General features: G+C 42.7%; 1 protein-coding gene across 1 annotated transcript; it reads right to left on the bottom strand.

Moving 5' to 3' along the window:
• Positions 1–8263: 8263 nt before the first annotated feature.
• Positions 8264–13544, bottom strand: ptgfr (prostaglandin F receptor (FP)). The gene is made up of 2 exons (XM_023972016.2): positions 12732–13544; positions 8264–9875 (listed from the first exon to the last, which is right to left on the bottom strand). Exons 1-2 carry the CDS (start codon positions 13539–13541, stop codon positions 9540–9542), a joined length of 1146 nt encoding a protein of 381 aa, XP_023827784.1. The 5' UTR covers positions 13542–13544; the 3' UTR covers positions 8264–9539.
• Between the last annotated feature and the right edge of the window lie 295 nt (positions 13545–13839).

Genomic DNA, 13839 nt, shown 5'->3' with positions numbered 1-13839 from the left:
GGTGACATATGTCTCCATAGCCCCGTTCTCCTCCTGTGACAGGAGGATACACATGACTCCTGGGAAGTTTATAGCGTCTACCAAAGAGATCTATCGCACAATCCCCGGTCGAATGGGGTGGTAATCTGAGTCGCCTTCTTTTACAGAAGGCGAGTGCCAAATCGGCATATTCGGGAAGGAATGTTTGCATGTTGGAAACCTGGTTTTGGACTCTCCCCCCCGTAGTGGCACCTAAGGAAACACCTACGACATCTAAATCCTTGAACACCTGACAGGACCATCGCCTTGAGAGTCCTCTTTGCCACGAAAATAATCGGTATCATTTTTGAGAGGCCAACCAGGGAAGACCCAACACAACAGGGCAAGAGGAGAGTCGATCAAAAAGGACTAATTTCTCCTCGTGATCCCCCTGCGTTTCTCATAGCGATGGGCGCTTGTGGACCTCCCAAATTCAGCCCCCGACCCCAAAGGAGCGACTATCTAAGGCATGGTACAGGGAAGGGAACATCAACAGGAATAATAGGGATCCCCTAAATCTTATGTGCTAAAGCGATCAATAAAGTTCCCCAGCTGCGCCTGAATCTACTAGCCCCTTTATGCTGGGGATGCGAGGAAAAACTCCAGGACAATTCCTATATGTAACCACAATGTGCGCACAGAAGACTCTGGGTGAGTTATGTGGCCTACTGCACGTCGGAGATGGACCCCATCAGTGGCTCCGCTGCCTACCCCTCGACTTCCAGGAGAAACACCCCAGCACCGGACAGCAGTGTGTCCTCTGCGTCCACAGTTGGTGCATGGAGTGGTCCTCCCTCCGGTCTCCCTACTAGCAGCCCCTCCTAACTCCATCGGTGTAGGATCCAAGGGGCTGGGTAATGGAACGGGCGGACCCCGATCTAGACGTCCGCGGGAGGCCAACAGGTTATCCAGCCGGATAGATAARTCCACCAGCTGGTCCAGGTTAAGAGTGGTGTCCCTGCAGGCTAACTCCCTACGAACGTCCTCTCGTAGACTACACCTGTAGTGATCGATCAGGGCCCGCTCATTCCATCCCGCACCAGCGGCCAGAGTACGAAAGTCCAAGGCGAAATCTTGAGCGCTCCTCATCCCCTGTCTGAGATGGAACAAACGCTCTCCCGCCGCTCTCCCTTCAGGTGGATGATCAAAGACCRCCCGGAAGCGGCGAGAGAAGTCATCATAGTCATCCAGGGTTTGTCCCTCTCTTCCCCAGATGGCGTTGGCCCACTCCAGGGCCTTACCAGTCAGACAGGAGATGAGGGCGYCCACTTTCTCTCGTCCTGAAGGGGTCGGATGAACAGTTGCCAGGTATAACTCCAACTGTAGGAGGAACCCCTGACACCCGGCTGCTGTACCGTCATACGCTCCTGGGAGCGAGAGCCGAATCCCACTGGGTCCTGACGATGGAGGGATGACCGGTGGAGTAGGGATAGGCGCGGGTGGTGTTGATGGGGTCTGATTTACCGGGAGACCTCCTCTCTCCCATCGGTCCATTGTCTGCAGCACGCGATCCATGGCAGTCCCTAAACTGTGTAACATGGTCGCGTGCTGTTGAACTTGCTCCTCGACTGGGAGAGAGGGGCTGGCTGTGCCTGCTGACTCCATTTGAAGTTTGGTCCGTGATTCTGTCAGGGTTGTGTGCAGCGAAGTAGCAGAGTCAAATGCAGGACACAGGTGTTTGAGCGAAACATAAAACGTTTACTCAAAATCACAGCAAAAATCCACAAAGGGGAAAAACCAGAAATAACAACAACCACTAACGTAACAAACAATCACGGACAAACAGAAATGAAAGCGAGAGGGTAAATAGGGAACATGATGGGGGAATTGAAAACAGGTGTGGATAATACAGACAAAACGAAACTGAAAAGTGGATCGATGGCGACTAGAAAGCCGGTGACGTCGACCGCCGAACACCACCCGAACAAGGAGAAGGGCCGACTTCGGCGGAAGTCGTGACAGAAACAGAAATACCACTTGCCTAACAGGGACTTCTTTAGCTACCTACAACTACGAAACTTTATTAGGGTGACTCTCAAGGGACAATGGAACCTATCTAAGATGTCACCTATTGAACTACTCTCCCACGCAGACCAACCACTGTTCCAAGACCATTTCCCATGTTTACGATGCTCTTATGTCAGGACTAACACTGCCTGAGCTAGATAAACCCCGACTTAGATGGGAAAAAGATCTGGGTATTAATCTTGATGAGGGTCTATGGAGTGACCTATGCAGGGATGGTGTTACWTCCACATTGAACTCCAGATACAGACTGATCCAGTTTAATTTCCTCCATCAGCTCTATATCACCCCATCTAGACTGCACAAGTTCAACCCTGATATCTCCTCCCTATGTTTTAGATGTGGCTCAGATGAAGGAACATTCCTCCATTTCACTTAGCAGTGTTCAAAACTACACAGTTTCTGGCAGGGGTATGCGATACCATATCCTCAAATCAGGGTTGCATTCCCTTTAGACCCAGAGGTTTTGTCTACTGGGTAACTTTACCCATTCAATCTTAGTCAAAAACCATACTATAAAGCTAACAGAAATATTGCTAGCGATTGCCAAGACATGTATTGCATTGAAATGGAAATCGGATTCCCCCTGCAAGTTGCAATGTGGCCTATCGGAAGTTAATAGTTGTATCCCACTGGAGAAAATCACTTACTGCTTGAGGAATAAGTTAGAGACATTTTACAGAATTCGGCAACCTTTTATTGACTATATGCAGATTCTCCCTCACATCACATTGATTGATCTCTGTATAATCCTCAATACTGTTTCACACGTAATGTATAATATGTCAGTAGCCTCGCAGGTGACCATATGAATCCAATGTCTCATTATTATTATTTTTATTATACTTATTTATTTGTATGTTTGTATATATCATTATTTTTTTTAATTTTTTTACGCGTGTCTGTCACTTTCACTTTGTCTAATATTTTTCATTTTTGTTTTGAATGTTCTTAATTGGAAAATGCAAAAAAAAAAAAAAAAAAAAGAAACAAATAAAAGGAAATGTGACACTGGGTCAGATCAGCTCAGCAATGATTGACAATAACCAGACCCCTTCTTTCCCCACAGAAAAGGGGGAAACTGGGCCGGTTTGACAGTTCACACCCTGTTGTAAATTACAGGAGAAGGGGGGGGGGGCTCTTTCTCCCCCTTTAGTAGGAATGTCTTTGTTTCACAGACAGTTTTCCCTCTTAAACTCTAACACGGACAAAAGTGGATACTGGATCAATATTTCTAACATAACAATGTGGGGAATGGTCAGTGGGGAGCTATAGAAAACTAATGTCATATGGGTTTTCATTTTGTGATGTCATTAAAACTGGTGAAAAATAAATAATGTAACTCGAAAAGTATTTACACTACAGGTATGAAGTCTCCATCCTTAACGTTGTGCATATAATATAATCAATTATGAAAGTATTTTTGTTAAGATATGAATGTGATTTTAGGAGGTATGAGAGAATCTATCTCCTATAAACTGTGCATAAGTAAGTAGCCACGCCCTGAGTGAGGTCGGATAGCATGCCAGACAGAAGGAACAATGCGCCTTTGACGAGAGTGCATAACAAGCATTGCCAACGAAATTAACATTAGACCAGGAAAGACGGGGAGTTGCAGCCCATGTCTAAAGTGGTTTAAATGCTGAATCTCAGAGACCAGGAAACGTGAGCCGAGAGCTACATGTTTGAAATGGTTGGAACTTTGAACCTCAACTCGAGGTGAAGAAATAAACTCACCTTCCTTTAGACCAGAGAGACGGCGAGCTGCAGCTCATGTCCTTTGTGGTCCGAATCCTGAATACCATCACGAGGGGGAAAACAAACTCCCATCAGACAATCACTAAAACAGCTGATTAGCTGTCTTGAGTCAGATATTGAGAAAAGCTCATCTAAGTGAGACTATCCTACTACACTCATCACCAATGGGAACCGTTGACACGGCTGGCTATCTTTCAGAGTGAACAACAGTGGAAGACGAGAAAGGGGAGACCCCTTTCAGACAATCAGAGCCATACAGCTTGCCACTGAAAGGCCAACAATCTTCCTAAGGAGGGCTGGTTTCGACCGAACAAAGGCACTCATATGTAAATACATTAATGATTTCTTATTCCAAACGGGCGGCGGTTCGTGTGCAATATATATGATTAGTGTGAGAATAGTTCTAAAATGTATCCACGAAAAGTGTCCCTTTTCCTCTCTCTCTCTCTCTCTCTCTCTCTCTCCCTCTCTCCTCCCCACCACTCTTCATTCGTTGTGTATAAGCCACCATATTTTGTCAGTCCACTAGGGACCTTTGTCTCATGTAAAGGGTCTATGTTTATTCTGTGTTATTATTTAGTTAGCTAGTAAATAAATAATTAWACCAATTTGTGTAGTACTGAATCATGAGTGAGAATGGGGATTTAGCAGATGCGTGAGGTTACGACTGTTCAGAATGATGATATGATATGAGGTAATGATTAATAAGATGACAAATCAGAATGATAATATGATATGAGGTAATGATTAATAAGATGACAAATCAGAATGATGATATGATAAGAGGTAATGATTAATGAGATGACTGGTCAGAATGATGATATGATAAGAGGTAATGATTAATAAGATGACTGGTCAGAATGATGATATGATAAGAGGAAATTGTAATTTATTTCAATTTTTTTTTATTTAACCTTTATTTAACTAGGCAAGTCAGTTAAGAACAAATTGTTATTTGCAATGACGGCCGAGGAACAGTGGGTTAACTGCCTTGTTCAGCGGCAGAACGACAGATTTGTACCTTGTCTCCTCTGGGATTGATCCACCCACCTTTTGGTTACTGGCCCAATGCTCTAACCACTGCCGCCTTGTAACGGCAGTCTAAGTCGTCCTCCTCCTCAGACGAGGAGAGGCGAGAAGGATCGGAGGACCAATGTACAGCGTGGTAAGTTTCCATGATTTAATAACAAGAAAACTAGACAAAATACAAAACAACAAACGTACTAACCGTCACAGTCCCGTGTGGCACAAACACTGACACAGGAAACAACCACCCACAAATCCCCAACACAAAACAAGCCACCTATATATGATTCTCAATCAGGGACAACGATTGACAGCTGCCTCTGATTGAGAACCATATTAGGCTGAACACAGAAACAGACAAACTAGACACACAACATAGAATGCCCACCCAGCTCACGTCCTGACCAACACTAAATCAAGCACAACACATAAGAACTCTGGTCAGGACGTGACACGCCTTTAATGATTAATAAGATGACTGTTTATCGATTAAATAGATATATACCTTATAGAGTTTCATTGGGGAGATGGTAACTCTTTAAACAACCAAATTCCTAATGAGTAAATTGTTACATGATTAATTTAATCGGGTAACAATTAAAGATAGTTAGTTGATTAGATAAATAACAGTCATCAGATTAATGAAAGTAAAGTCACGACAATGTCTTTAATGTTCATTTACCTTTCATCAAGGTAAGTGTTTCTTTAGGTTTTGGGCTTTCATCAAGGTGTTTCTTTAGGTTTGGGGCTTTCATCAAGGTAAGTGTTTCTTTAGGTTTGGGGCTTTCATCAAGGTGTTTCTTTGTGTAAAGTCACCCCCAGGCTATTGCACACATTTCCACAATGTATCTACTGTATCTACTGTATTTTAAACTTAACCCTAACTAATGAAGGCCAAGTTTGATGCGTTTATACACCAGACCTTCCGCACATTTGGGAGGAAGTGTCTGGGAACGAGATTAGGTGTAATGTGACTAACATGGCATCACTTTAGAGTGTATGCCGTCCTTCAGCACAACATGTCACCCTTTATAAAGCACATAATATAAAGCACATGTTTATATTATGTTCGACATAGTGGGTTATATCACATTTGACATGGTGATTATGTCACACAGTACGGCCACATTTATGAACCCTTTATAAAGTATGACATAATGGTTATAGATGCTTTGTAACACATTTATGTAGTGCTTATGAATGCCTTATGAAGGCTTTATGAAGCCTTTATAAGCTGAACGTCATTTAAAGTGGGATCCCTTCGGTCAAATCCTTCTCCCTCCTGACTCTGCCTCTTTGACCCTACTCTACTCCCTTTCCACATCCTTTGACTCTCACTGTCCCCTTTCCTCCCGGCCGACTCATTGCATGCTAACAAAATATAGCTGCGGGCCATTGTTGGCAACTGTAACATTGAAGCTAAACCTAACCCTAACCCTTTTCCTAATCTTAACCTCAGTCTCCTGACCTGCCACGCTAATTTACCTAACCTGCCACGTTAGTTATCCTAACCTGCTATGTAAACAAATAATTTGTGTCGAGAAACCATCAGTCTCATAACACCGGAAGTGACCAATGGGCATTCAATGCCAATGGGCATTTCAATATCAATGAGCATTTCCTGATATCAGGGAACACCCACATCAAGAAATGCCCCGCAAAACAGTCCGTAATTACACAATATTCGAGAATTTGACAAAAGCTGTAAACCTTTTAGCCATGACTCAACAAAAGATGAAGGATATGAGGAAGAAATGATCACTTATCATATGACTAATATCTTCTTCGGTGGTATCATAAAGCCTTCATGAACCCCCCTACCTTATGGGAGTGATTTAAAGGGGCATCAGACATAACATTTTGATAAGTTTTGTGTGTTGAAATGCAATATAACAAAGCTATTTTCTAACAAGTCTCTGTATTAACAATATCCCTCATCACTTATCCATCACTGCAAATTAATTTTATTGCCTGTCTGTCGGCATAGCCTAGGTCCACCTCCAAAAGCCTTCACAGTTTGAACATAAATGGCAATGACAATGTGTAGAAAAATGTATATAATTTAGTTTATACTGAAGGAGATCATTGCGCAAATGAAGTGGTAGCCTATATCGTTTTTCAAGTAGAAAAGAGCAGATATGGAGGTTAAAATGATGTGCTTACGATACAACAATACAATATCAATGTGTTTTAATTTACATACATCATCGTTTTTCACTCTTGCAGGTCTTTGGCATGCATATTGTTGGCATGATGGTTGACACAGACACAACATAGTTCTCTTTGTTCTGTTTCAGAAGTAAAACAAATAGTAGCACTTTACATTATAATAACTCCACGTAATAAAGCATGTATACTGGCTTAATAAATAGTTTAATCATCATTTGCTAACCTTTCCTCCCACATTGTAAATGCTAGTAATCTAGTATACACTGAGTGTACAAAACATTAGGAACACCTGCTCTTTCCATGACACAGACTGACTAGGTGAATCAAGGTGAACGCTATGATCCCTTATTGATGTCACCTGTTAAATCCACTTCAATCAGTGTAGATCAGGGATGTGCAACTTTGATGGGGGTGGGGGCACAAAAAAACGGAACTCATGCGTACCCACATCCACCCCCCCTTTCAAAGTTACGTTTTAAAGTTAAATTCCTGCAATTCTGCAATTTTGCCATAGGTGGAGGCAAATGTTAGCAGTTTTTAATATGATAACTGAGAGCTAGTTGATAACTAGTTACTAGTAACTAAACTAGCCCCGGGGAGCTAGTTACCCCACGCTACCCTACGTTTAGAGAGTTACTATATTTAAAGGTCCAGTAGAGGTGACACCAAACAAAGCCATGTGTGAAAATAGTCTGCAGTTAAAAGACTGAAGCACTGGAAACATTTAAAGTTTATACATATACAATTTCTACCTGCAAATCATACATGTAACACGTTTACCTCAATCACATATCAGTAATAATTAAGTAATAAAAATCAACTAGAGAACAACTGTCTGGTCCGGCCAGCTGTTGTGTGTAGTCTACATCTCCATGTTTTATGATCAGTTCATATTCTCCAGGTTGACAACCCTAGCAGAACATTCACATTACAGCTCTTCCTCAAGCCCTTTGTAACAGTTGTTTCACAACAGTTTTTGTGAATAAAATTTCAATATATTTCCTTATTCTTTAACCATTTATATGTTCTAGGGGCCATTTTGAGACCTTAAGGAGCATCAGGTACCGCTGGAATGTCTACCAATGGCATGTTCATCTTTTTGTTAGAAATTACACTGGTCACTCAAAACATTTATAAAGTATTTCTAAAGCATAAATAGCTCACATTTTATTTTAAATGAGGCCATGCAAAAATATGTAATTTATGATTAGTAAATGGTTTATAAGGACCTGTATACATAGTCCATAGATAAGTAATGTTACTTCAACACACAGTATATCATATAAGAAAGCACTGTTAAATTAAAATGATCATGCTGAGTCATTTTAAAACCACTGAAAGGATAGAGGTGATCAGCTCATCAGATGAGGTTAACTGAGTTACTGTGCTGTAAATGGTGAACAGTCTGAACACCCATGGTGAGAGAATGACTTCAGAAAATGTTTTAATACAGAAAACTTGTGAACAAAATGTACTCTCAACATGGACAGACAGACACATAAATATAAAATGTGTCAAAAACTCATTTTTCATCAGTCCATAGCACCGCAGAAGGTCAAAGAGATATACCAACCATCTGCCAAACACAACAGCAACTTCAACAGCCGGGCCAGCCAGAAGAGTCTCTTCAGAATCCAAAACAAATCAATCTACGTGGAAATTACGTCATAACTGCCATATTGGGACTCCAGAAGACAGTGAAACAAGAGAACAATTAAWTTTACCGGAGGACCACCTGCTGGGGTGATAATTCAGATTGCCTGGGACTCACTCACTGACTGATGGGGAGCTGAAAACAATCAAATGGTCTTGTCATTCTGCACAATCTTCGAGCGCTGTGAGGAACTCCAGAGCTACAGATGTCTTTAGTTCTGAGCAGCTGGGTTTATACGCCATAACTGTCACAGAGAAGAATCAAGAAGACAACATTGACATGTAGTGCTGATTGCAGAGTTCATCCTTTCAAGGTCAGTTATAGGTTAGACAGACATATCAGTAACTGGGGCTAACTAACTCCAGGGTCCATCTTAGTCCTGTGTGTCATTGTCAATTATGACCAACACACCTATTACCAGTGTCTGTACACCTCACGAGTGTACAATTAAGCGATAAGGCCTGAGGAAGTGTGGTATATGGCCAATATACCATGGCTAAGGGCTGTTCTTAGGCAAGATGCAATGTGGAGTGCCTGGACACAGCCCTTAGCCATGGTATATTGGCCATATACCACAAACCCTCAAGGTGCCTTATTGCTATTAGAAACTAGTTACCAGCGTAATTAGAGCAATAAAAATAAACGTTTTGTCATACCCGTGGTATACGGTCTCATATACCATGGCTGTCAGCCAATCAGCATTCAGGGCTCGAACTACCCAGTTTATAATACTTTGAATGATCCTTCATATGCTCTTCCTAAAACAAATCTTATCTGGTTCCTTAGCTTATCGCTTACTCCAACTATACATCAATGTGCTACAGGTGCTGCCTGCAAACACTCCACCTGGGACCCAGGGTCTCTCAGATCAGATGCCCCATCCAGGGGTTCAGGTGATGGGCTTAATTATTGTGTCTGGTAGGCCTCCAACATTTCCATCCAAACAGAAGAATTCTGGTTTAGTGCTGATGGAGGTGCCGCTGGTCTCCCCAGAGCCTTTCACTGGGCTGCACTTCCAGCGGTTGAGGGGGTGGGAGTAGGAGTGGGACTTGGTGCTCCAGCAGCTGTGCACCAGCAGGAAGAGCTTCTTGAGGATGGCCTTTCTCAGGAGGATGTAGATCCAGGGGTCCAGGATCTGGTTCCAGGTGGCCATGCGGATTGACAGCAGCAGGCTGGCAAACGCACGCTCGCCCTGGACCTGGGTGCTCAGTATGATGACGTTAACCTAGGACGGTAAACATAGGACATTATGTGAGACTGAATGTAATTACTTGAAGGGAACCATTTAAATTGTTGTTAGTTGATTACTGTGCTTTGTTCAACGCTTCAAATTGCGTTATTACAGTATAACCAGCTCTCTTGAATCAAGGGAAACTGATTTAAGCTACCACTTTCTTTTATTGTCCTAGAAATAGCTGAATAGAATATGATTAAATTGCGTTTGAGAATGTGTAATAGTGTTTGTGTACACAGTGATGTGTGAGGGGCAGTAAATGAGTGAACGGTTTTTATATTAAGGGATACCTGGAGGTAATCGGACCTCTCTGAAATGAAAATGGATGGCAGTCCCCCCTGAGGATAATATATTTTTACCTGGCCCTCCCCGAGCATTTGAAAAAGAAAACATGTAACCCTCCAAAATTATCATTAAAACAAAATAGCTGAAATATAAATTCCACTTTAAGTAGGCTATCAATGTTGCAGTCGTGATTTCTATCAAATCCCTGAGAACCACTGCTGTAGTTCATACCCCATTCATCCGTTAGAGGGTGGCATTTACCAATTTAAGCATTAAGGGTCTTCCACACTAAGGACGATAACTATAACAATACATTATTGATGTTGGCGAGCATCCACACTAGAGGAAAGTTTGTCGTTCTACAATAGCCTATACCTGTCAATCAACTGATCAATGCATCCTGCTGTACAGCATCCGTAGCCTATAGCACATTGTGCACGGGAACAGCTGGAAGAGAGGAGCTAGAGTTGTGTAGCCAAAGAAGCTAAATATTAGCTAGATATTAGGCCACTCATTAGGTAAATATTAAGGCTATAAATATTTACCTGTCAAAGTGCATGAAAAATAAGTTAGGCTAACAGATAATGAAATGACTGATCTGTGCGTTCCTCCAGGCTGTGCTCTGCAGTCCCCGGGCAGTCGGGCATGCAAAGCTCCACTATTGATTAGGCCTAGGATTTTAGACAACATTATTCCACCCTTAGGCTACAACAACACAGTGCAATTGGGAATGTATTATTGTTATCAAGTGCGTAGACCTACACATTTATTGGCTAGGGCTGTAAACTGCAGTGATGTAGGCTAATTTGAATAACCGCTCAAACGTCCTGTTTTGAATGCTTCATGCCTAAATAACTGCATACAGCCTAAGCCTGATAATGCAACCATTTAGATCAGTTGTGGATCTTTTTTAGACAGTTTACAAAGTTCAGAAAGGTACATTAGCAGGCTACTCATATGGTGAATTTTAATCACACCATCGAGACTTCTCTTTCTCTCCTTTCAAAATCACAGCCAGTTATTTTGGTTTCTGTATTTTATATTCAGCAAGCAAGAACAAGCTGGAATCTCTCCTTGATCCGTAGAAAATAAAATGCTTGAAATAAGTGTACAACAGGCTATTGTAGGTCTAGTCTAGCATTTCCTGGGACTCCAAGAGATAAAGACGAATTATTAGGAATAATACTGCAGTGAATGGCATATAGGCCTACCCAATGAATTTACACAGATAAAAAAAATCAAAAAAAGTTTATGAAATGATAAACATATCGCTATAAAGGCATACAGRTAGTCCAGCCATCCACATGGACTGTTGTCCTCCCCATTCAGTAGCAGCATTGAAGAACCATCTCCTTTCAACTTCAAAATTCAATTGAACTTTTCTGGACTGTCTTCAGCGGACAGAGATTGCAAAGAAACCCTTCAATTATTGTGAAGGTAACTTTTTTCACTTGCTGTGGTCCTTGTGTAATTGTGCTATGCCATGCTTGTTATTGTTCATTGGTGCTTCCAAGAGAACTGGAACTAAAAAAAAMCAACAAGATCAAATCACAAGGTTATTGATTTTCAATGAGGAAAGTCTGAGTTCTAAAAAGATGCCAGAGTTTTCAGTGTTGAAAGTGGAATGCCCATGCAGCCAGGCTCAGCGAGGAGAATGAGAGGGAGAGAGAGCACAGGGTAGTACACCAAAGTTACACACAGTCGAATTCAATATGTAAATTCCAAAATGCTGAAAATAACTGACATTTAGTCGATTACAAAATACATGACCCTCCCTGGACAAAGAAAATATGAAACCCTCCCACATTTTCCTCCGGGTAACATTGTGTACATTTTGAACGCTCCGTAAACATCTTATTGATGTAGGTCTAATGAAATGTCTTGCCAGAGAAAAAACGATATTGTTTGACCTTCCCTTACAAGCCTTCTCATCACGTGTTAATGATCCAGCTTAATCTAAGTTATTATACTGTCACTTTTAATTTTAAGAATCCTGGTCTACGATTAATGGCAGGCATAGAAATAAAAACATTGTCAAAGGAGGACCATTTATTTCAATAAGACTCGTCAGAGGTTCCATCACAGAGAAGAATTCTGGATTGAGAATGTTTCCCCTCTACTTTTGCTGCATACCATATTTTGCTCTTAAAAGGGTTGGTAAAAACAAATGTCATTGAAATGGATGTAAAGTAACTACACAAAGTACTGGGAGAAAAGAAGGAGATTACATGCCAGAAATCTTGGCGTGAAATGACAAACTGCCTTAACGTGAACACAAGGGTCAAAAGCACAAAATAACAAACAGGCCAAAAATCTGTGCCCTATTTAACATCTTGAGCATCTCTACAAAGGTTTAAATAGCTCCCTTTCCTTTTGAAAGGATTTGTGAGCATTTCGAGTAGAAGAACAAATTGCTTGCTGTGGGAATCTTGGCAGACTCCACCAATGCAGAGRACTGTTGGCAGAGATGAGGTGAAAGTGAGTTCTTCATCACTGCTTAACAGACATACCAGAGATAAGCGCTTCTACGACCCAGTGAAAGGAGGGAAGAAGATGCCTTACCAATAAAGGGCCCCAGCACACACAGGACACAAGCATGATGGTTATGAGCTGGCAGATCATCTCAAAGTGGTGGGAGGTGTCCTTGCGGCRACGTTGGCGGTGGCAGCGCAGCTTGGACTGCAAAAGGGTGCAGCTGGTCAGTGTGTTGCACACAATGGACACCAGCAGAGCCAGGAGGCCCAGTGTAGAGAAGATCAGCGGGAGGACCACGTCCAGCCAGTTGCGGGGCCCCTCCATGCGGAAGAAACACCAGCTCTGGGAGCGCTGCACCTTGTAGGGCCTCCACAGCAGCACAGGTAGCAGAGCCACCAGGGCAGCTAACAGCCAGGTCAGCCCCAGCAGCCTCTTCATGTGGTGGGCGGCAAGGGCTGTGGAGTGGAACAGGGGCCTGGTGACACCAATGCAGCGTTCCACCGCCATTAGGCTACCCAGGAGCAGGGGGCTCAGACCGAAAAACACCATGGACACCCCGAAGAGACTGCACAGTATGTGGTGCGGGTCAAAGGCTTCCCACTCCTTGTTAMAAGCGTAGACATATAGCACCAGGGAGCCGTTAACGAGGTGGCCCAGGAGATCGGTGCCCACCAGGCCGCTGGCGAACAGCAGGAAGGAGGCCTTGGTCTTGAGGCGAAAGCGGCGGTAGGCTTTGACCAGGATGCAGAGAGCCAGGATGTTGGAGAAGATGCCCACGGTCATGGAAATGACGGAGGCGGTGACGGACAGCTCCGTCTGGCCGCAGGTGGTGTTGGAGTAGCTGCCTGATGCTGTCCTGCTGCATCCCGCCTCGGAACTCCCATTGCCTGGCATCATCAAGTCCTGGTCCAGTCTGAGGATCAACATGTGACAGAAAGGATGGTTGAATGGCTTTGACAGAGCCCCAAAACATTTATCTTCACGACACGTTAATAAACAACACTCCAACACAAATTACATTTAAAACGTAGATTTTACGGAGCAACTGAGTCATGACCAAGGTGAATACGTATACAGAGCTTTTATCTAGTAGGTCTACATTTTAGAGCATCAGACTTATAAGTCAGTGCTTACAAAATATATAGATTTTTTCCTTTAAAATGTGCAGTGTACCACTGGGCTACGGTAAATGGTC

The sequence above is a fragment of the Salvelinus sp. IW2-2015 genome, linkage group LG26 (genome assembly GCF_002910315.2).
Source record: "Salvelinus sp. IW2-2015 linkage group LG26, ASM291031v2, whole genome shotgun sequence".
Lineage (NCBI taxonomy): Eukaryota > Metazoa > Chordata > Actinopteri > Salmoniformes > Salmonidae > Salvelinus > Salvelinus sp. IW2-2015.
This window is presented reverse-complemented; position numbering and strand designations above follow the sequence as displayed.